This window comes from Malaya genurostris, chromosome 1 (assembly GCF_030247185.1).
Source record: "Malaya genurostris strain Urasoe2022 chromosome 1, Malgen_1.1, whole genome shotgun sequence".
Lineage (NCBI taxonomy): Eukaryota > Metazoa > Arthropoda > Insecta > Diptera > Culicidae > Malaya > Malaya genurostris.
In genome coordinates this window covers 2,641,782-2,662,475 of record NC_080570.1, presented here as the reverse complement: position 1 = coordinate 2,662,475, position 20,694 = coordinate 2,641,782, and the positions used below count along the sequence as shown (strand labels likewise).

General features: G+C 39.4%; 1 protein-coding gene across 4 annotated transcripts in view; it reads left to right on the top strand.

Annotated features, from left to right (window-relative positions):
• The window catches only part of LOC131429726 (lethal(2) giant larvae protein), a 33,885-nt gene extending 15,331 nt beyond the window's left edge, over positions 1 to 18,554 (top strand). For all 4 annotated transcript variants that reach the window (XM_058594059.1, XM_058594051.1, XM_058594067.1 and 1 more), the window contains 8 exons: positions 1,003 to 1,633; positions 13,691 to 15,509; positions 15,578 to 16,026; positions 16,086 to 16,231; positions 16,289 to 16,585; positions 16,643 to 17,115; positions 17,205 to 17,313; positions 17,393 to 18,554. In XM_058594059.1, the coding sequence (XP_058450042.1) occupies positions 1,550 to 1,633; positions 13,691 to 15,509; positions 15,578 to 16,026; positions 16,086 to 16,231; positions 16,289 to 16,585; positions 16,643 to 17,115; positions 17,205 to 17,313; positions 17,393 to 17,582 (3,567 nt within the window). In that variant the 5' untranslated portion in view covers positions 1,003 to 1,549 and the 3' untranslated portion in view covers positions 17,583 to 18,554. The remainder of the gene's footprint in view (positions 1 to 1,002; positions 1,634 to 13,690; positions 15,510 to 15,577; positions 16,027 to 16,085; positions 16,232 to 16,288; positions 16,586 to 16,642; positions 17,116 to 17,204; positions 17,314 to 17,392) is intronic.
• The last annotated feature ends 2,140 nt before the right edge of the window (positions 18,555 to 20,694 follow it).

Genomic DNA, 20,694 nt, shown 5'->3' with positions numbered 1-20,694 from the left:
CGCCCACTTGAACTATGTTTTTATTCATCGAAAAAACTGTTTTATCCTCCTGGTGTTGTAATGATGCCTTTCGGTGTGTTTGTGTAACCTTTTTTTGCACTAACTTTTCTCGGAGATGGCTGAACCGATTTTCACTAATTTAGATTCACATGAAAGGTCTTGTGGTCCCATACAAAATTCCTGAATATTATTTGGATCCGACCTCCGGTTCCGGAATTATGGGGTAAAATGTGCAAGAAATTGTGAAAATAAGTGCACTAACTCTCAGAGATGGCTGAACCGATTGTCATAAACTAGATTCAAATGAAAGGTCTTGAGGTTCCCTAAAAAATTCCTGAATATTATTTGGATCCGACTGCCGGCTTCGGAGTTATGGGGTAAAATGTACAAAAAAAAAAGAAAATATGTGTTCTGACTTTTCTCATAGATGACGGCGACCGATTTTCTCAAACTTAGGTTCGAATGAAAGGTCCTGTGGTCCCATACGTTATTCCTGAATTTCATCTGGATCCGACTTCCGGATCCGGAAATATAGGGTGAAGTGTGTTAAAAATTGTATACTATCACTGAAAAGGGCGAAAAACCGTAAAAAGTTTTCTAAATCGACCTCAAATCTTTTCCAATTGATAGTTTTTATCAGTAGACGGTCAAACAAACCGATTTCGGTTATCCTTTTAAGAATCGAAGAAAATTATTTTGAAGAATACCACAGTATTATATATGATAGTATGATTGATATGAGAAAGGCATCATTACACTACTAGGTGGATTAAAACAGATTTTTTTTAAAAAAATACTCGATAATTCTTTCTTAATTTCATTTTACGGCTTGCGCATACCGTTTCTAGTTCAACGATTACCGACTGAAGAGAACGAAATCTGCCCACTCTATTTCGCCCATCCATAGGCGAAGGAGGGCAATGATCGATCGGTTGATCGATGTTGTATTGATACATCGTATTAATTTTGTTTTCTCTTTCTTTCTCTCTACTGTATTTTTAGAAAACCCCACGTACCACGTACCCAATCTATGACCACCGGTGGCGTTCCGCTAGCCTTGCCTTCCGAATCGTGGTCCAGTACGGATGATTCCATGTCTGGAAGAAGATCACTCCGATCCATTAGCTGCGATTCACCATCATTATCATCACCATCATCTTGCATTTGGTTTGCTGTTCGATCGGGTCTGCAGCCAACCTTTCAACAGCCATCAGCAGAAGCTTCCAGCTCATAATTGAGATCCCGAAGGCTGCGTCTTAACACCCTTCCGGAGTGTGAGCGTGGTGTGTGCTGTGCCCCGGGATGGTCAAACATTGACGCGAAACGAGCGGGACGAAAGACACGAAACGAAAAGTAGATGCTGTACCATAAACTGACCGCAGAAGTATAATAACGGCGTAGTGTTGGTAGTGTTTTTTTTATTATTTATGTTTAGGTGTGCATTTTGTTTAATAAACGAGAAATAGCGAAAAGCGGAAGAAAACTACAGTCTTTACGAAAGACTTGAACTTGAGGATTAGAAAGAGCAGAAGTAGAAACAGCATCAGCAATGTTGAAATTCATACGTGGAAAAGGCCAACAACCTTCGGCCGAACGGCAGAAGCTACAGAAGGAACTATTTGCATTCCGGCGGGTAAGTGGTTTTTTCTTTCCTATTACTTCATAATTCTGCTGCTTTCGGCAATAGTGGGAAATAGTAATGTTCATAAATAATCGGGTTCAGCAGAAGGTTATTGGATTGTTTTAATTTTTCCGAGGGTATCAATGTCAGAGATGGATTTCCTCGATTGATTCCAATGATTGTGTTGACTAATGGGAAAAATATCGTTTTTTTTTCTTCCTAACACCTAACATTCAAGATGATTTCATACATTTGTTACTATTCAGTTTACCAAGAGCAGTCGGTACTTTGGAAATGGCTTTCCCGTTCTATATCAGTTACCATTGCGAATCCGAACGATGATGAATCAAGCGGTTCATAAAACTTTCCGTTTGTTTATCCCTCTATAAACAATCAATAAAACTGACTGACTGATAACAGCGGTGCTGATTTTCCACTTGTCGGTAACGACCCTTTCGCGAACACACGGAAATGTGTTTTATGGTATTTTGTATATAATTAATCCCACTAGAATTGCACAGCCGTAATTGAGCCAAAATTGCATTTTTGCCTCACTTTGCGGGAAAATGACGTAACGGAGGTTAAGTTTAACCGTTTTGATATGGACTCCGTCAAACGAACGAATCATCACTGGTTCGCTTTCTTATGACAGAATTTTATTTGAGACTGCATCATTTCTCGCAATTTTCTATTACGGCTAGTTGGAGGTACGATCAAATGAATCTCAGAACGTGAGAAGGTGGGACGATTTGCAAATGTTCCGTTAGAAACCGAACTGGATGGGTACACGGAGTCCATGGAAACAAAATCCGGTTTGCCTTTGCCACGACAATCGCTTAAGATTGGCCCAATTGAACTTTCACAACCAAGTGTCGAATGTTGGAGGAAGATTCGAACCTTGTATGGGGCGCTTTCACCGGTTCTAACTCGAACTAGGTGAGCCCATCAGACGGTCGCTTGTAGAAGTTACTTGTATTCTTTTTAGTTTTTTTCATCTACGGAAAACGAAACATGTATTCGAAACTTACAACGCATTACAGTAGGAAAATTAATGAACATAATTATTACTACTCTGCTCATTCTAAATTCAACGTGATCGACAGTGAAAACTTATGAACAAATTGTAGTTCTATTTATTGCGTAATTATTCCCCATCGAATAGAGCATAATATTTCGCACGAGTGGAGGTTATTTGTGATCTTTCCGAAGAATCGACAAGTACGTATAACGCCATACGTTCAGCTATCAAAACTGACGATCAGTGTGTGAACTTTTCCCACCTGTGTTATTATTTAATATTAATGTGTTCACATATGGACAATTCCGTTGAGGTTTTGTGATAAATTTCCGGCCAGCCCACTGCAACAGCATCGACACGACGCACGCTTCTACTAAAGTATGCAGTACATTATACTTTTATTGGCGGTGCGTTCCCGATGACATAGCGGTGATGAACCGACCGACCGATCGACCTGTGTATGATTCATCGTGCCGTTAGAATGGCAGAGAGTAGGTACACCTGAACCGATGATCGCGAACGAAACGATGAATCACCCCCAGAAAGAGATTGGAGAGAGCAAAACTTCACTCAGCGGATAAGTTGTTGTATTGAGATTTTCTTCGGATACTTGATCGAGCAAATTCGATGGTCAACAGTGTGTGAGTGCCAGCTTACTTAGATAATAAGTAATTATCAACTTTTTCCCATACAACTTCAAGTCATTGTAATGAATGATCATCATCTGTGACTATGATCAACTATCATATTCCCAACAAAAAAAAAAAATCTCGGCGAAGCTCGAATCTCAATCTCAAAACAAAAATTTTCAATCCAGGAATTGAAACTCTGCTTGAATTCAGCTCATTTGAGTTAGCTCAATTGTTTTTTTTTGTCCTCAAGGTAAAAAACAGATATTGGCACTAATCACCTCAGTTGAATGAGACAAATATAGGTTCGATTTCCGTGGATGAAACTGGCGCGAGTTATCAGTATTAGGCTAATTTATTCTACTTGGAGCGATCGCACTGACGTCTTGTTTTACGCGGAGGATACGTACTTGTATTGTTTCACCAAATGTCTTCAAAATTCATGAAATATCGAGATATATTTAATACCCGACGTTTCAACCACTGGTTTTGGTATTTTGGTAGAACAGCTGTTCTTTTTTAGAAGACTGCTAAAGTTGAATACCTCAATGTTTCATTCGGCGAAAAATCTTTCGGTGAAACGATCCATTCAGCAAGATATGACCCTCGGTGAAATGACCCGCCTCCGTTCCAGCAGGGCTTGAATAAACGACTATTATTCAAACGACTATCTGGGAATAAACAGATAGAAGTGTATAAGAAAAGTATACCATTTTTTTATTTCACTTATCTGTACACGAACTGCTGCTTGACTGTTGAAAAACACAAATAAGTTTGTTTGGGAATTACCTACAAACTTTGACAGACATCACCTAAAAAATTTAGACAATTTTGAGCAGAATTCAGAAGAATTTGCATTATTTACTCTGTCGCTTTAAATGACGGCTCGAAATTTTAATCAAGCTTCATCTTGTAATCACCAGGGAAATGTGCTACTTGAGCCAATTGGTTCTTATGAGAGTCTGATATGACTTTTCATTTGAATCTGTGCTGTGCAATCAAAGTTTTAGATCACCACTCCTGCCACCTTTGGAAATTGAAACCGGGGATTAGTTTGGCCGAAGTCGGTTCGAGTGGCCAGCAAAAAAAAAATAATGAACAAATTTATTTAGTTTTGAGGACAGCTCAGATTTTTTTTAAATGTTTCCTCTTGACGCTCCTAACGACGATTCGAAATTTTTAACGCTCATTACCTTGTCAGTCCAGAACCGGAAGTCGGATCTAGGAAAAAATTGGGAATTTTATATGGGATCATAACACTTTCCGTTCGGATCTAAGCTTGTTATAACCGTTCTAGCGATTTATAATTTAACTAAAACCGTTACAATTTCATTTTGGAGTTTCTGATCACATTTATTGGTACTTTTGGGATTGGAATAACTGAATTAAATGTATTTGGTCATCAACTAACGTGTTCTTCAATGTTAAAGAAAAAAAATTTATATCTTAGAAATGCATGAAACGTCCTGATCTGGTGTAATCTCACAAAAAAAATTTCTTGGTGCCGAATGTCTTCGAAATGCATGAAACGTCGAAATCTGGCGTAATCTGAACATTTTTTTTTTGAAAAAAATCGAAAATTTTCTAGCTGTCTAAGAGTTGACCTAAGATGTTACACCACTGTAGAAAAAAAGAGGACTTTTTTAGGGAATTATTTTGGGATCCAAAAAAATGGAGTAATCCGAATTTTGTATAAAGCACTTTTTAATATGTATATTTAAGTACAGAAAAAATGATCAGTTTTAAAAATTTAAAAACAAAATGGCGGCTTGGTGGAATTTCCGCAAAGTGCTGCATTTTGACGGCCGTAAATTCAGCTCCCGCAATTTTAGAGCTAGAACAAAAAACAAAACATTTTCTAATTTCATATTACAGTGTGCATAGAGGTACGTAGGGATTTTTTAATTAATTGGTTTTATGTAAAATGGTAGCCCTTTTTTATCACAATTGTTCATAAAAAAATTTTCACCATTTTTAAAAACTCTTACATACCTCTTTGGAGATAACTATCGAGAATATTCTGTAAAATTTTTGAATCGATTGGTCAAGATTCACTTGACTTATGTTTCCGGCCAGCTCAAAAAACGTGGTTCTGAGACACAGAAGGCGCTTGGAGTATAATAGTTGGAGTGTCGCGGCAAAACTCGAAATTAAGACGTCTAGAAATTTTTCCCTCTTTTCATCTTTTGGAATATTATTTTTAAGATCATACATGACCTTTTGCAATAAAAAAAATGTTGATCTTTTAAAAATTCTACAGTGGTGTAACCCCTTAAAAAATTCGCTATAACACCACATCTTGAAGTTTCATGCATTTCTAAGACAAAACAAGAAAACCGCGTAACTTGGGAATAAACCCTAAATGACTACTACCTGAATCGGCCAGTATAGTCTGAGCCTCGTTTACGTTCGGCTCGTCAGCTAAGACATTACACTTCGGTGTAAACTAATAAAGTGTTATGCTAGTAGCAGAAACTTTATGTCTGCTCAGTGAAACACTGTTTTGGTTTTATATTTCAAAGCTAGGAATACGATTAAAAATATTATTGGAATTTGTGCGCACTTTCGACGAATATAGTATTAAGAGTATTGTAGGGAACAGATTTGTATATTTGAAAGCATTGATTGCATTCGCGATAGTGACTAAAATAGAATCACATTCAATTTACGTCAGCATTGCAATGGCAGACCATTCCACTTGATCGATATTAAGAATTGGCTTCATCCGAACTCACGATGATACTGACTTGAAAGGTAAAAAAATTGAAGTCCCAAAAAAACCTTTTTTGCTGATCAAACATTCTGTACTTGCGGTCTAAGTCAGTCTTTTATGAAACAGCAAGGGTTGATAACTTTTTTTGATACGAACTTTGTTAAATGGTTCATGTTCAATTTCGATAAAGCCGAGGTGGTTTGACAGATGGCGTAACTTTGTTGAAAAAATGGGGTAAAGATGATGGACCATATTCGAAGAAAAGTTCGATCAAAAGGCTTTGCCAAGAAGTAAGACTGTAAAGCTGGTTATTTACTATAAGCATAAAACTCGACGAGCAACATCTCCAACATGCTCTGTTGCCGAACCACGTGTGAACAGATATTGGTTTGATGGATTCATAAAAAAAACACTTTAATAGCTTCCAACTAAACGCTTGAACTTTAGGTCTCAACAAAGAAACTTCACCACTAGTTGGGTTAAGATAGAACATAAAAAAGAAGTTAAATAAAAGCTTCGAGACGATGTGGTATGTTGAAGAAAGAAAAAAAAAACTTTGTACTTTGTTTATTTACGATTAAAATTTCGCTCATGCATCGAGGTTGTTGTACTTACAGTATAACCCCTATCCTACAACAATTGCTTCGTCGAATGAAATTTTCATCAGTTCAACAGTAGTGTGATCATCAATAGCATGAACCATCGGAAACGAGATTTTCGTAAAAGATGTCTAATTAATAGCGACCTATTAATACAGATGCGGGCAGATAGAACTTTCAACAAGAAAAAGACTTCACTGGGAGAGCGAAAAAATGAAAACAAGAACCATGTTGCGACTGGTTGAACTTTTCTGTCTCTTGCAGACTGATTCCGAGCCCAGCGGGAGTACCGTTACATGATGCAGGTTGCCCTCGCAGTAACAGATTTAAGCTGGTTTGAAATTTGAATATCTAAACCTGAAGCCAGAACGGGAAATCTCTCCGAAAGCCCTTTAGCACACATCTCTTTCTCCATGTATGCCGAAGCAGCAGAATATACATCCATTCGAGTTCGTTCGAGCATGTCGTCATACCGGCCCAGCACTGCCGGTTGCATGTGGGTGTGACGAGAAGTTGGCATGGATCCTCAAGAGCGGGGTGAAGTATGTAAGCTCAGGAAACAGAAACAGACACCACACCTTGTTGTACAAGAAATGATAAACCTTAACCGGAGACCGTTCGTTGTTTTGTAGCTTCGCGTTTGAATCATTGACTGGGCTTGTTGAGGTACCACACCTATGAAGACATCGTTCGTTTGGTTGTGCTTGGCACTTTAGGGAAGCAAGGAAATTGATACTATTATAATGATTATATTTTTCCTTCTCCCAGATCGAGGTCAGTTTGGAAAGCGCAAATAGATTGTTTACTGCAAGCCAGACTAGATCAGGGCTGGATGTGGATAAACTTGAGGTCATCATCTAGCGGTCTTTATTCCAACATTTCATCATTTTTAAATTTTGATATATTGACACCGGCTCAAAAAGTATACTATTCAATTCAAAACCCCCATTCGGCCAGATAACATGAGTGCGCAAACCAGGTCTCGGTACAGGTGGAGAAAATTTTTATTATATTTACAGGTTCTATGATTTCCTTCACTGTGCTGTGCTTTATCAAAATTACGAATATTTGATAACTAACACATCAGCGGGCTTCGGTAAACAGTTTGACGTTGAAACGAAAGCTTGGAAATGATAAAAAGCTTTAGATAAGACCGTGAGCGACCGACCGACCGGTCGAACCGGAATGTGTGATGGGTGTCACTTTCAATTTCAATTACTAGAATATTGATTAGGAAATATCAATATCAATACTTTTATCGTCTTTTTACTGTGGACGAATATGAACTTAAATATTTCTTAATTTGTCAGTTTTAGTACAGTTTAAACTGTACTTGAAATTTTTTCAGCAAATGTTGAACACACTACAAACTGATATAAATCTAAAAAGCTATCACAACAATAGTCGCTAAAGTAATACAACTAGCGTACCATTTTATAGCTCATAAACACATATACAGGGTCCGGCACTCGAAGTGTAACCAATTAAAAAGGCCATAAATTCAGTTTGGAAAATTACTTTTACTTAATTCAAAGTACAAAATTGGTAAAAATAATACAAAATTCAGAATCAATTCACTTTTGCTCGATATGACCACCTTTTGCCTTGACTATGGCCTTGAGACGGTCAAAAAACGAATCGCAAGTTGCCGAATGTGACTTGCAGGTATTTAGGCCCACTCGCGGACAATAACTTTTTTCAGCGCCTCGAGACTGGCCAAAATGGCCCAAAGAGAATAATCCATTGGATTCGCATCTGGTGAATTCGAGAGCCATTGTGTGGACGTGATGAAGTTCGGAACGTTGTTTTTCAGCCATTCTTGGTTCACTCGAGCTTTGTGAGACGGTGCCGAGTCCTGCTGAAACGTCCATGGTCTGCCACCGAAAAGTTTGTCTGCCCACGGCTTCAAAGCAACCTCCAGAATACTTTCCCGATAATATGTCGCATTTACCTTGACGCCAGGCTCGAAGGTCTGAAGTTGGTTACACTTCGAGTGCCGGATCCTGTATTAAGTTTATGTCCTCTGCCATCGATAACGACCCTAACGGTGATCAATTTCCCAACGGCTATCTGTAGCACATATCTTCATGCACGAGCAGGAATATTTGAAAACACGCCTAGGGACCCCAAATGGTGAAACACGCTCCAAAATCGATCATGTTTTGATAGACGACCGATATTTCTCTATTCCCAATGGTGTGAGGGAATCGTTCATAAACCACGTAGACTAACTGTGCTGGGAAAGAAGTTATTAATAGTCACAGTTTGTGTACGATGCGAGAGGAGGGGTTTCGTCCTAAGCCTATTTCAGGTTTCTAAATTTTAAGAGGTTTAACTACGATGCCTATTCAATCCAACTTGAATAATTTATTTTATTTGTTATGGCAAGTCGTCTTCATTTCAGTTTAACTTTTTATCAATTCCTAACGAATGACAGATTTAAAAATGCGGGTGGATAATGTAAGGGACATAGCTAGATGATGTGAATACGAATAAAGTTGACACGCTTCCTACACATTTCCGTTTATAAATAGGTGGTAGGTTCGTGACAAAATGTGGACAGATCAAATTTGAAAAAAATCGCTTTTAGTTGGTTGCACTTTTTATTCATTTAAATGAATTAAAAAATTAAATGTTAGTCATCTTTAAAGTAATTACAGTTATTCTGCAATCGATTCATTTGTCTAAGATTTTTTGAAATTTTTCTATAGTTGTAGCTTGTTTATACTGAGAGTTCTCTCTCTACGTGAGCCCAATACCGCTCGATAGATCGCAACTCCGGGTAGTTAGGTGGATTCTCCTCTTCATTCGCTACAACATGGACTTCATTTGCTTTATACCATTCCATTCTCCAGTGTAGTGACAAAATGCCAAATCATGCCAGAATAGCGAGGAAACTGGGCAGGAATGGTAACAATCGCTTCTTTAAGCATGCTTCACGGTATATTTCCTTGTTTATCGTTCCGGTAGTGATAGTGATGCTTTGGTTTGCTCGACCACCGCTACATATTGTCTGCCACACCCAATATTTTTTGGGAAACTTGGCCTTTTTCTGCATCCTGAAATGTTCCTATACGCCGTTCCGATGCATGACAGTATAAAAGACATTCCGGGAAGCTGTTTAAAGTTTTCCGGTACATAGGCTTCACCGTCCATTATCACGCAGGAAAACTTCGTCAAATACTCCCGATACAACTTGCGAGCCCGGGTTTTAGTCGAATTAAGTTTTCGAAGTCGAAAAAAAATTATGCTGAATTTTTTTACAATGGCATGAATCTTTGAGATCTGGTGTCATTTCGACGTTTCGTGTAATTCTAAGATTTTTGGTATCAGAAAAATATTCTTTTTTTTTTTAATTTCATCAACTTTGACCACCGGGTGGCATCCGGGCAAGTATTAGCTCAATTTTTGCATAAGGCCTTTTTTGAGACACTTTTGAGCAGTTCTGCTTTATGAAATTATAGATGACTCTTTTTGATTGGGACCATAAAAACCATCCAAAAACGCCTCGAATTATTGGATTGTGACTGGCGCTCTACTATCTTAACCGATAGTCCCACTAAAGAATTGATTCAAAGAAACGCTAAAAGATTAAAAAAAATGTTTTTTTTTTATATCAAGATACAAGTATTCATGAACAATGGCGAAATATTTTCCCTATTTGGGTCTCGTTTTCAACACATTTCGTGTATCTCTTGAGCAATTGAAGGATACCATCCAAAAAGAAATCTTTACCTTTCATTGACATCCCAACATCGAGCCGTTTTCGAACATCCTCGAAAGTTTTGAAATGATTCCCAGCCAGTACGTGTTTTTGTGTTGAAAAGAGGTACCAGATCTGGTGAACATATTGGGTGCGGTTGAAATTCCCAATCAAGCGAAGAAACAGTTTCTTTGACCACTTTAGCCATGCTGTAGAATGAAATTGCCGTATTTAAGATTACTATATTTTTCAAAATGATCATTTGTTGACGGTAGCGAACGATATTACCTGTTTCATCGGATTTGAAAAGTTCAGAGGATGTGTCAGTCGACGCCTTTCTCGTAACCCACCTGGGTTCAATCCCCAAGCCCGCGCAAAGAGTCAGAAAGTTTTTCTGGTTCGAAGAGGCGAATGAACTTAAGTTTAAAACCTCTGAAATTGAAAACAAAAAAAATATATTACACTACTCCCTTCGGGCCCCAACACAAACATAGCAGTCTATTCGATCTTGCACGCGATGTTGATGGTTATTCACATACATCATTAACGTCTAGGTGAACTCGTTCTTTTAGCAAGACTTCAAATCTCAATTTTGCACCCAAGATTTTGGGCGTTCTTTGTTCTCGATGTAAAAAGTAAAGATGTAAAAAGACCATTTCACCCGGAGTTTTTCGCTTTTAATCTGTATATCGTTCAGTTAGTGTGGAACTCATTTTCCAACCCTTTGAATTTTTCTCATGGCTCTCAGGCTTGCCAAGTGACATTCAACTGCCATCATTTGAGTATCATTTTCGTCCAATAATGATTGTAGTCTTCGATCAATTTCGCGTGTTTGGTTAATGTGTGTGTGTTTAAGCTGTCCCAAGTCCCACTCTCTGGTGGCGGTTTACAGAAAAAAAAGATGCTTCTATGTGTTTTGATTATACATGCAAGTAACTTTTAGTCCAGAACATAGGAAGGCGTTAATTTAGTCGAATTCCGATTACCCATTTACTATACAGAGCAAATCGTGTTCTGAGGTAACAGGTCAATGTTTGTATCAAATGGATTCAAACATTAAATAGAAACTTTCGATCCCTTGCAAATACTCCAGTTTGCATCCTATGTCATATTTCTTATCAATCGTATTTAATTATTCAGTCTTCGGAAGCAGCCAATTACACTCTTGGGACATAGTATGATATTGCACACAATTGAATATATTTCCTCTAGACGCACCTACATAAAACACTCAGCATAATAATAGGAAAATTATTTATAGCCAAACAGTTACTCTTACTCCTATAACGTATTTTGCATTATACATCGAATTATTCAATGAGATGAAAAATGCTAATATATGGATAATGCAAGGAATGTTACAGACGGTTTTTATCAAAACAAGTGGACTAAAAGTCTGAATGAATCAAAGGCAATTTGAAACCACATTAAGGGATTCAAATAAACATTAGAAATAGGACGTTAATTGTAAATACTTGACCTATTTGAATGAAATTTGATTTTTTTTTACTTGTACGTTTATTTTATGCGGCTCATGATCCTAAAAAAGCTAAACAGATCTTGTTTATCCTATTAAATTGATTATAATTTATAATTGATTGATGAATTGATTAAAGAAATGAGTTTTTTACTGGATCTTGTTGTAATCCGTTTTCTCGGGGAAGTTATTCTCGTTCCTATTCACCATAGGTTGGGAAGGTGGAGGGGACGTTGGCTCGCAAGTCGCATCTTCATCCATTTTTCCGTCATCGATGTTGTTCTTGCTAATAGTGTTTTTTCGGAGTTGTTGTTTTGGGGAGGACTCTCTTGATCATCGGTAGTACTGTTCGAAGCGTTCGAATTGATGTTAGTTTAAATGGGTTTCTCTTGCTGCACAAAGTTTGTAGCTGATACTTTAGGAGAGAAAGACTGTTCGGTGATTGTATTAATTTTTGTTTGTTGAACCAAAATAATTGGATTCGCTAGGTACCGTTGCTAAACGGTTGACTTTGATTGAATATGTCTTTTCCGCAGTTTCAGTGCAGGGCTTGCCGTAGTGAGCTGATGGTTCACAAAACTCATGTAATCAGCTGATTCTCGTAGGTAACCACGATTTTACAAGGATGCCTTGCGCCATGACCACCAATGACGTAAGATAGAATTGCCTTATTCAGTCGCATACGTAAGACTCGCACGCCATTCCGGATCGCCACACTTCTCTTACGATGGAACAAATTTCTCTGTACTGTGACATATTTCCTCGACCGTAATGTTCATTGACTTGCGTGGGAAGGTCATGTATTCACTACTCTGTGTTGTCTTGATTTTAATATTTTCGACGTTTCAAATAAGTAATTTTATACAACCGATTCGATGTGCGTTTTTTGTTTACAATTTTTAAAATGGCTTATTTTGGAATGTTGAAACCAGCGTTCACGACTTCTGACCATTGGAGAAGGATCACCATAAGTCTCCATACGTGTTCGATGACTTCCCGACTTTTGCTCACGACAGTGAATATGATCTTATGAAACAGACTGCAGTCGACATTATATCTGATGCATTTGTGACATTAGATGAATTGAAGCATGCCGATCTTACGACAGTGTGCAGAATCGTGGAACCACGGGATGATACGAGATTGTCGGCGGGTTTATTACGATTATATAGAATTTTTGAGAAAAAAATAATGTCCAAAAAATGAGAATGAAAATGCTTCATTAATTAATTGAATCCAGGTGTGGATGAAGAATTATCCACTGAAACATACAATCGCTTTGAAGATGGGTTATTGTACAGTTAGCTTAAAATGTAAATGTGAAATTCAATTACTACAATTTTGCCCTAAGTGGAACGATTTTAGAATAATTTGTTAATATTTTTGTATCCTCTGAACTGCCATATTCATGGCATCAAATTCTTCAATAAGTTTTCGTACGTGAGCACGCTTAAATTAATTGAATCATCTATCTTGTGTGTGATATGCATTTATTTAACCCCGGTTGTCATCAATCTTTTTTACTTGCCTTTAAAACGATGTCGGAAATATCGAGGAACACGCCTCCGCGAAAAAAGCCCCATCGGCTATTACAAGCAGTTTTTTTTTCATTGAACTCTTATCAGTACAAGTGCAACAAAACACTCATAATTATTCGCAAGTGCTCTAATTGAGGTCTCCACCTTTTGTACACAACACGTCAAAAGTAACACCTTTGTCAGCCTTTGTAATGCGAAACAATAATCAAAAGTTGGTTTCATTGGTTCTTGTGAGGCACTGCTTATCTGTGCTGTAGGTATTTCTGTTCAAAGTTGTGCCTTTTTTTTGGTTTAATAATCTTGTCGGGACGGGCTTCATCAAAATCAAACATATTTCCTTTCTTGAATGATGATGAATAAGTAAATGTTTTTTTCTGTCTCTCAATTTTCAGACTGCTCAGCATGGCTTCCCCAACAAACCGTCGGCATTGGCATACGACTCGATAAGCAAGTTGATGGCCATCGGAACCAATAGTGGCATCATAAAAGTGTTTGGCAAACCCGGTGTCGAGTTTTACGGTCAGCATCCGGCCACAACCAATGCATCGGATTCCGTTGTTCAGCTGCTCGAATGGATTCCCGGAAGTGGGCGGTTACTGTCGTTGACTGCCTCAAATCAGCTGGTTTTGTGGGAACCGACCGGAACGGTACTGGTACCTATCAAAACGCTTCCATTCGATGGTAAGCTGAAGAAGATTTCTTCCCTGTGCTGTTCGTACATGAAGGACACGGTTTGGATCGGAACGGAAGGCGGTAACGTGTATCAGTTTGATATCAAAAGTTTTTCCGTACGTGAACCGGTTATCTACCATGATGTGGTTTTGGAACAACTGCCCCAGTCGTATAAATTGAACCCGGGTGCAATCGAATCGGTTAAGCAGCTACCCACAAACAATAATCAGCTGTTGATCGCCTACAATCGAGGCTTGACCGTTCTGTGGGACCTGGAGGCAAATAACGTTAAGCAGTCATTCATTTCACCAGGACATGGTCAAAGCGTAGGTTTGTTCATATCTCCGTGCGGTACCCAATTCACATGGTATCACGCGGACGGTTCATTTGCGACATGGGATTTGGACAGTGTTATTCCACCGGAAAATCAGAAGTATGTTCCTTACGGTCCGGACCCATGCAAGGCAATAGATCGATTGATTCGGGGCAAACGAGGATTGTATGAACTGGTTGTATTCTCTGGTGGTATGCCAAGATCCGCCTACGGGGAACATCAATGTGTTTCCGTACACTGCCGCGATGGAACTAAGCTGGCTTTCGATTTCACTTCTAAAGTCATCGATTTCTTTGTAACTTTTGACGATGAACATCCCGAACAAGCTGAGGTTCTGGTGGTTTTACTGGAGGAAGAGCTAGTTGCTTACGATTTGACTGACGAAACAATTCCGCAGATAAATGCACCATATCTTCATTCACTGCATGCTTCTGCCGTCACTTGTAACCATCTGGTATCGCAAGTATCTTCTGAAGTTTTGGAGAAAATTTTGCGTGCTGGAGAAAATCAGTTGGCTGATTACAGTGCCAAACCTTGGCCTATCACGGGTGGATCGATTCCGGAAAGCAACGAAGAAGAACGCAGTGAATACGACATTCTAATTACTGGTCACGAGGATGGATCCGTTAAATTTTGGAACTGTTCTGAAGTTTGTTTGACTCCACTGTTACACGTTAAAACGTCTCCGCTTTTCAGTAACAGTGACGACTTTGATAATCATTTCAATACTTCCACCGAACAATTGGACGATGGGGAACCGCCCTTCAGAAAAGCCGGTCAGTTTGATCCGTATTCCGATGATCCTCGTTTAGCTGTGAAGAAAGTGCAACTGTGCCCTAAAACCGGAACGCTGGTGATTGCCGGAACAGCTGGCAATGTAGTGGTTGCAAACTTCGATGCTAACCCCGAGGAACCGGGACCGTTGAAGGTTACGACGATGAATTTGGTATGCGATAGAGATGGATTCGTTTGGAAGGGACACGATCAACTGAAGGTCAAACGACAATTGCTAGAGGAAAATCTACCGATACTGGAGGGGGTGAACTTCACCAGTGTCTTACAAGTACTGCCACCGGCCGCAGTGACATGCATCGCTGTGCAGAGCCAATGGAGTTTGGTGGCTGCCGGAACTGCCCACGGATTAGTTTTGTTCGACTATCACAGCCAGAATCCGGTGCTGCACAAGTGTACTCTTAATCCAAATGGTATGAATTTCTGAATATTGGATGTTCCATTTTTATGATCACGTTTTCTTTTTTCTATTTGTTCCCAGATTTAACGGGTGCCGGAGAGACTCTTTCCCGGCGTAAGTCCTTCAAAAAGACTCTTCGCGAGTCGTTCCGTCGGCTGCGCAAGGGTCGTTCCACTCGCAACAATCCGGGTGCCCAAGCTACGACTCCTGCAGAAACGCGTCCCATCGAACGACAGATCGAAGCACGTCCAGTCGATGACGGAATGGGTTCGATGGTTCGATGCTTGACCTTTGCGCAGACTTTCGTTACCAACCAACAACACACGATTCCGACTTTGTGGGCCGGAACGAATTCCAGTTGCGTGTCGGTGTTCGTCCTGCATGTTCCGCCACGTCAGCCACCCGTTCAGAGTAATGAGGCAAATGTTGATGGAGATGTTCCGCCACCAAAACCAATCACCGGCCAGCTGGCGAAGGAAATTCAACTCAAGCATCGTGCTCCAGTTATTGGCATTGCAATTTTCGATCATGTAAGCACAGTACCTTTCGGGTTAATTGTTTTTTATTCCATTATTTTATTTTCTTACAGCATGGAGTTCCTCTTGAGTTCCAATCGACACCGGGTCCAGGACCCCACAGAGTTCTTATTGCATCGGAAGAACAGTTTAAGGTATTTTCTCTGCCACAGCTGAAACCAGTCAACAAGTACAAACTGACGGCACATGAAGGAGCACGGTACATTCTTCAAATAGTTGTTGTATTCTGAATAAAATCAATACCGTTCCATTATAGGGTACGCCGTATTGCTTTTGCGACGTTTTCCTGTAGTGTTCCCGCACAACAACTACAGCACAGTCCTGCGAAGTCGGGATCAAGACCAGCAATCGAAGCGACGGCGACATCGGCATCGCCCTCGGCTGAAGCACTGAACACCAGTAGTGCCACCGAAACTGCCACGGCACCGGACGTAATCACGCATTCCGAAATTAGCCTACTTTGTTTGACCAATCTTGGAGACTGCCTGGTGCTGTCGATTCCAGAGTTGAAACGCCAACTTAATGCAGCTGCCGTGCGACGAGAGGACATCAAGTAAAAATAACAACGAATTATCTTACCACTAGAATAAAACCCAACGTTCTTTTCCAGTGGAATTTCTTCTCTCTGCTTCACCGATCATGGCGAAGCCCTGTACATGATGTCCTCTTCCGAGGTACAACGAATCACACTTTCCACTTCGAAAATTATTTCTCCTACCGGATTCATCGAGCTTGAGGATTGGTCTCAGGCGGAAGAAGATATCGAAGTAGCCGATCCTCCCATTGATGGCATGGATCAGCAACCACCAGCCGGTCAGAGTTCTCCTAAGGCAGCTTCTGAAGCAGGCGAAAAATCACCGGACTTTACGACACCACTCTCGGTTGCGGTAACGGCCATCAACGGAACCGGAGCTGCCGGTGAAGGTCTCACAAACGGTGTTGGCAATGGAGACGATGCGTCACCAAATAAAGCTAACGAAACAATTACCAGCTCGATCGGAGACATTACCATCGATTCAGTACGCGATCATTTGAATTCAACGACTACGACACTCTGTTCGACCACCACCGAGGAGATCGTGGGTAAGTGTTAGCATTTAGGAATCATCAATAGCTTTTTGTGAAAGAAGAATACTTTGACTAAATTAGCGTACTCTTTCCGTTTGCCACAGGTCGCCTGTCGGTGTTAAGCACCCATTCGAACAATGTAGCCTCAACAGCAAAAACGGCAGAAATTACCGCCCTTAATTCATCTAACATCAAGGACTTGAAGCACATTGGGTAAGCGTTGGATGCTATCAATATTGGACGACGAATGGATCTCTAACTGTTGAATCGGTTTTCTGTTTTGCAATTACAGAGACTCGACAGAAACGGCAGCCAACTCGGTCATTATCAAATCGGTAATAACAACCGTTAAGCATGGTATTGGCCATGTCAATGGGGAACACAACACCACCTCATCTACGACGACGACGACGACAACGGATAAGGCAGCGATCACAGCCGGTGGAGCGGTTCCATTACTTCGGAAGGAAAGCAAGTTTTAACAAGTGTTAATTTTATTTTTACGTGGAGACGAGTGACGAACGACGAAACCACACAGAACCATGATTGTTGTCGTTGTTCAAGTTTGAGTTAGTTTATTAATATTATTTTTAAATCTGTGGACGCGATCCAGAACGGTAAGTAATATTATTTAACCATCTGTCTTCGCAGATTGTTTTCAATTTATACTGACAAACGTTCCAGAAGACAATGTTTGTTGTAAAGGAAATGTTGAATACAAAACCTGCTTCCTTTTTCTTTTTTTTTTTCGAAATATCGGAAGCATTTAGCAATGCAAAGTATGTAGAATTTTTGTCCGTTTTGGAAAGTAAACAATATTAACTGCTAGAGCTTTTGGTATGCAAAATGTGGCAAGGTATGACAATGACTCCAATGAATTTTATAGACTATGGACGCCAAATATTTAGGACAACCGATAGATGCCTTTCTAAGATGTTCTGTTGATGGAACTGTTATCACGCACTTCAAGTCGTGACACGATTTTACAAACAACGACGGTATTCAAACATATTCTTTAGAGCATATTTATAGTAAAGCTGAATATGTTGTTATTTTAAGAAAGCTGCAAGATTTCGGGAAATAGTGTTTTTCCCTCACTTCAAAAACCATTTCTTTTAACACGGCACTCGACTATTGCGACTGTCGGCTATTGGATTCTGTTGTTCATATTTTGCTGAAAAAGTCAAAAGTATTAATAGTTCAATTACACACGAGACGAAGCAATCAAATCAAGAGTTATATTTTAACGTTTGACCATCATATTGTGTACGTGTCGTTGGTTTAATTTATACAAATTCCACGCAGCGGAGTAAAAATGCAGGGGATTCATACACAATCGGTATTTACATGATATATAATCTAGTTGTAACCGTATTTTGGATGCAATTTACAGAGTACTAAGATAATATTAATAAAGATCATGAATAAATGTCTATTAAGTTTTAGTGATGTAATTGTGAACGTATTTACCTGATCATTATATTCTAAAACAGACCGAACGCTCCTAACTGGATCAGATTGTCTCGACTGAATAATAGCTTCAGTCGACCAAAGCAAAGTTTCTCGATCAAGGGTGTTTTTTTTCAGAGTCCAAAGTACGATCACCTCTGCTAAAACGCACCTTTGTATTCTTCTACTGCTAACACGTATGGCGATCAATCCAAACGCACGAATTCGTCAACAACCTCGATATCGTCGGTGTCTATTAATATCCGTTGTGAAAACCCTTTTTCTTTCGTATATTTCGTCTTCCATGCATTTCCGTCCGATGTATGTTTCCGTCATCACTTCGAAGTTTGTTACCTTACTTAGCAGCATTACTGTATCAATCATATGTATTCAATTAGAGTTTGGTTCTTGGCTGCTTGTCGCGAGACATTCAAGGCAAGAATACTTTTTAGATCTTTCTCCATATAGAGGATCCATCTTGGTCGCTGTGCTCCTTCTCGTGTTCCAATCGAATCAGATTCATGAACCATTTTCACTCGGCAACGGCCAGGCATCCTAACGATAAAAACTCAGTCCATTGTAGCCTTCCAACTGCTAACTGTTGCAATTCGTGATTCATACGCGGTCTTCACATTCCCCGTCATCCATCTGCATTCTACCTTGGATGGTTTTATGTGTGAAGTTGGATAACTGCACATCATCTCAATTTACGAACAAATGAGGGATTCCACAAGGCAGCAATTTGTGACCATTATTTTTCGTATTGCTTTTCAACGATGTCTCCTCTGCTTTGTGAAATGGTTTCATGAAGACGATTTAAAATTGTATCTCGTAGTTTGTACCGTAGAGGATTGCCAGCAGTTACAATATCTACTAGAATTGTTCGTTGATTGGTGTCACAGAAACAAACTCATCACTAACGTGGCAAAATGTCAGAAGATCACTTTTCATCGTATTTTGAAAACTTGATTACATTATTGGTGGCTCTATTTTGACTCTGAGTTTTAACCAGGTGAGCGATTTAGGAATATTGTTGGATGAAAAATTGACCTTTGATTCTCATCGATCACTGATCATTTCGAAAGCATCACGTCAGTTGAGATTTATTTAAAAAATCGCTAAGGATTTTAAAGATCCTCATTGCTTGAAGGCATCATACCGTTCACTCGTTAGACCTATTCTTGAGAACGCTTCATTAGTTACATGCGAATTGAACGAGTTCAGAAACGGTTTTTTCGTTTAGTATTACGGAACTTAGAAGATGGTGCTTTCGCACCCGTCTACATATCCATGTAAATTAGGGTGCCAATATTTTGGTGTCATCTCAAATTTTGTAGAACGGCAGTGTTCAAAAGTTTAAGCACCTCAAAAAAAAGACCCTACGCAAAATTTCAAGTAAATCGGTTAAGTAGGTAAGTGCTGCCGCCCGGTGATTGAAGTTTTGAAATTTTCGATCTTGAAGAAAATGTCTTAGAACTGCATGATTTGTTTTTTAAATGACAGACTGTTTTTAGATAACAAATACTTAGTATTTGAAAGTCCCATTTTTTAGAAAAAAAAATTGTTCGAGATGACACTAGATCTCGAAGTTTCAGACAATTATAAGACATTTGGCATTAATTTTTTTTCAATTGCGAAAATTTCATGTACCACACTAAGGTGTTTTTTCAAGATCGCCCTATGGCGACTACCCATAACCGATTTAGCTCAAATTTTCCATAGGGACTTTATTTGAGCTGTTCAAACTTTTGAGCACTACCGCTTTACGAATTTTAAGCTGACGCCAGCATATTGGTACCCTAATGAAGATTTCGCTTCCGATGGAAATTACTTACTTACTTTAATGGTGCACATCTCATCTGCGGAATACGAACGAATTGTAGATTTCCAGGAAACTCTATCTTGAGCCGCCATTCTCCAGTCGTTCTGTACTTCCGCTGCGCGTGCATTTTCTTCGACTGTGAGGTCTACCCCGCAGTCACCGACCTCTCCTAGGTTCTCTGCTGAGCATCACGTGGGGCATTCTATCTTCTGACATTCTTGCTGCATGTCCAGCTCACTGTAGTCTTCCGTGTTTTATAAGCCTTCCAATGCCCGCATGTTTTGCCTTTTTTTGTTTTCATATAGAAAGGTTATGCAATCACT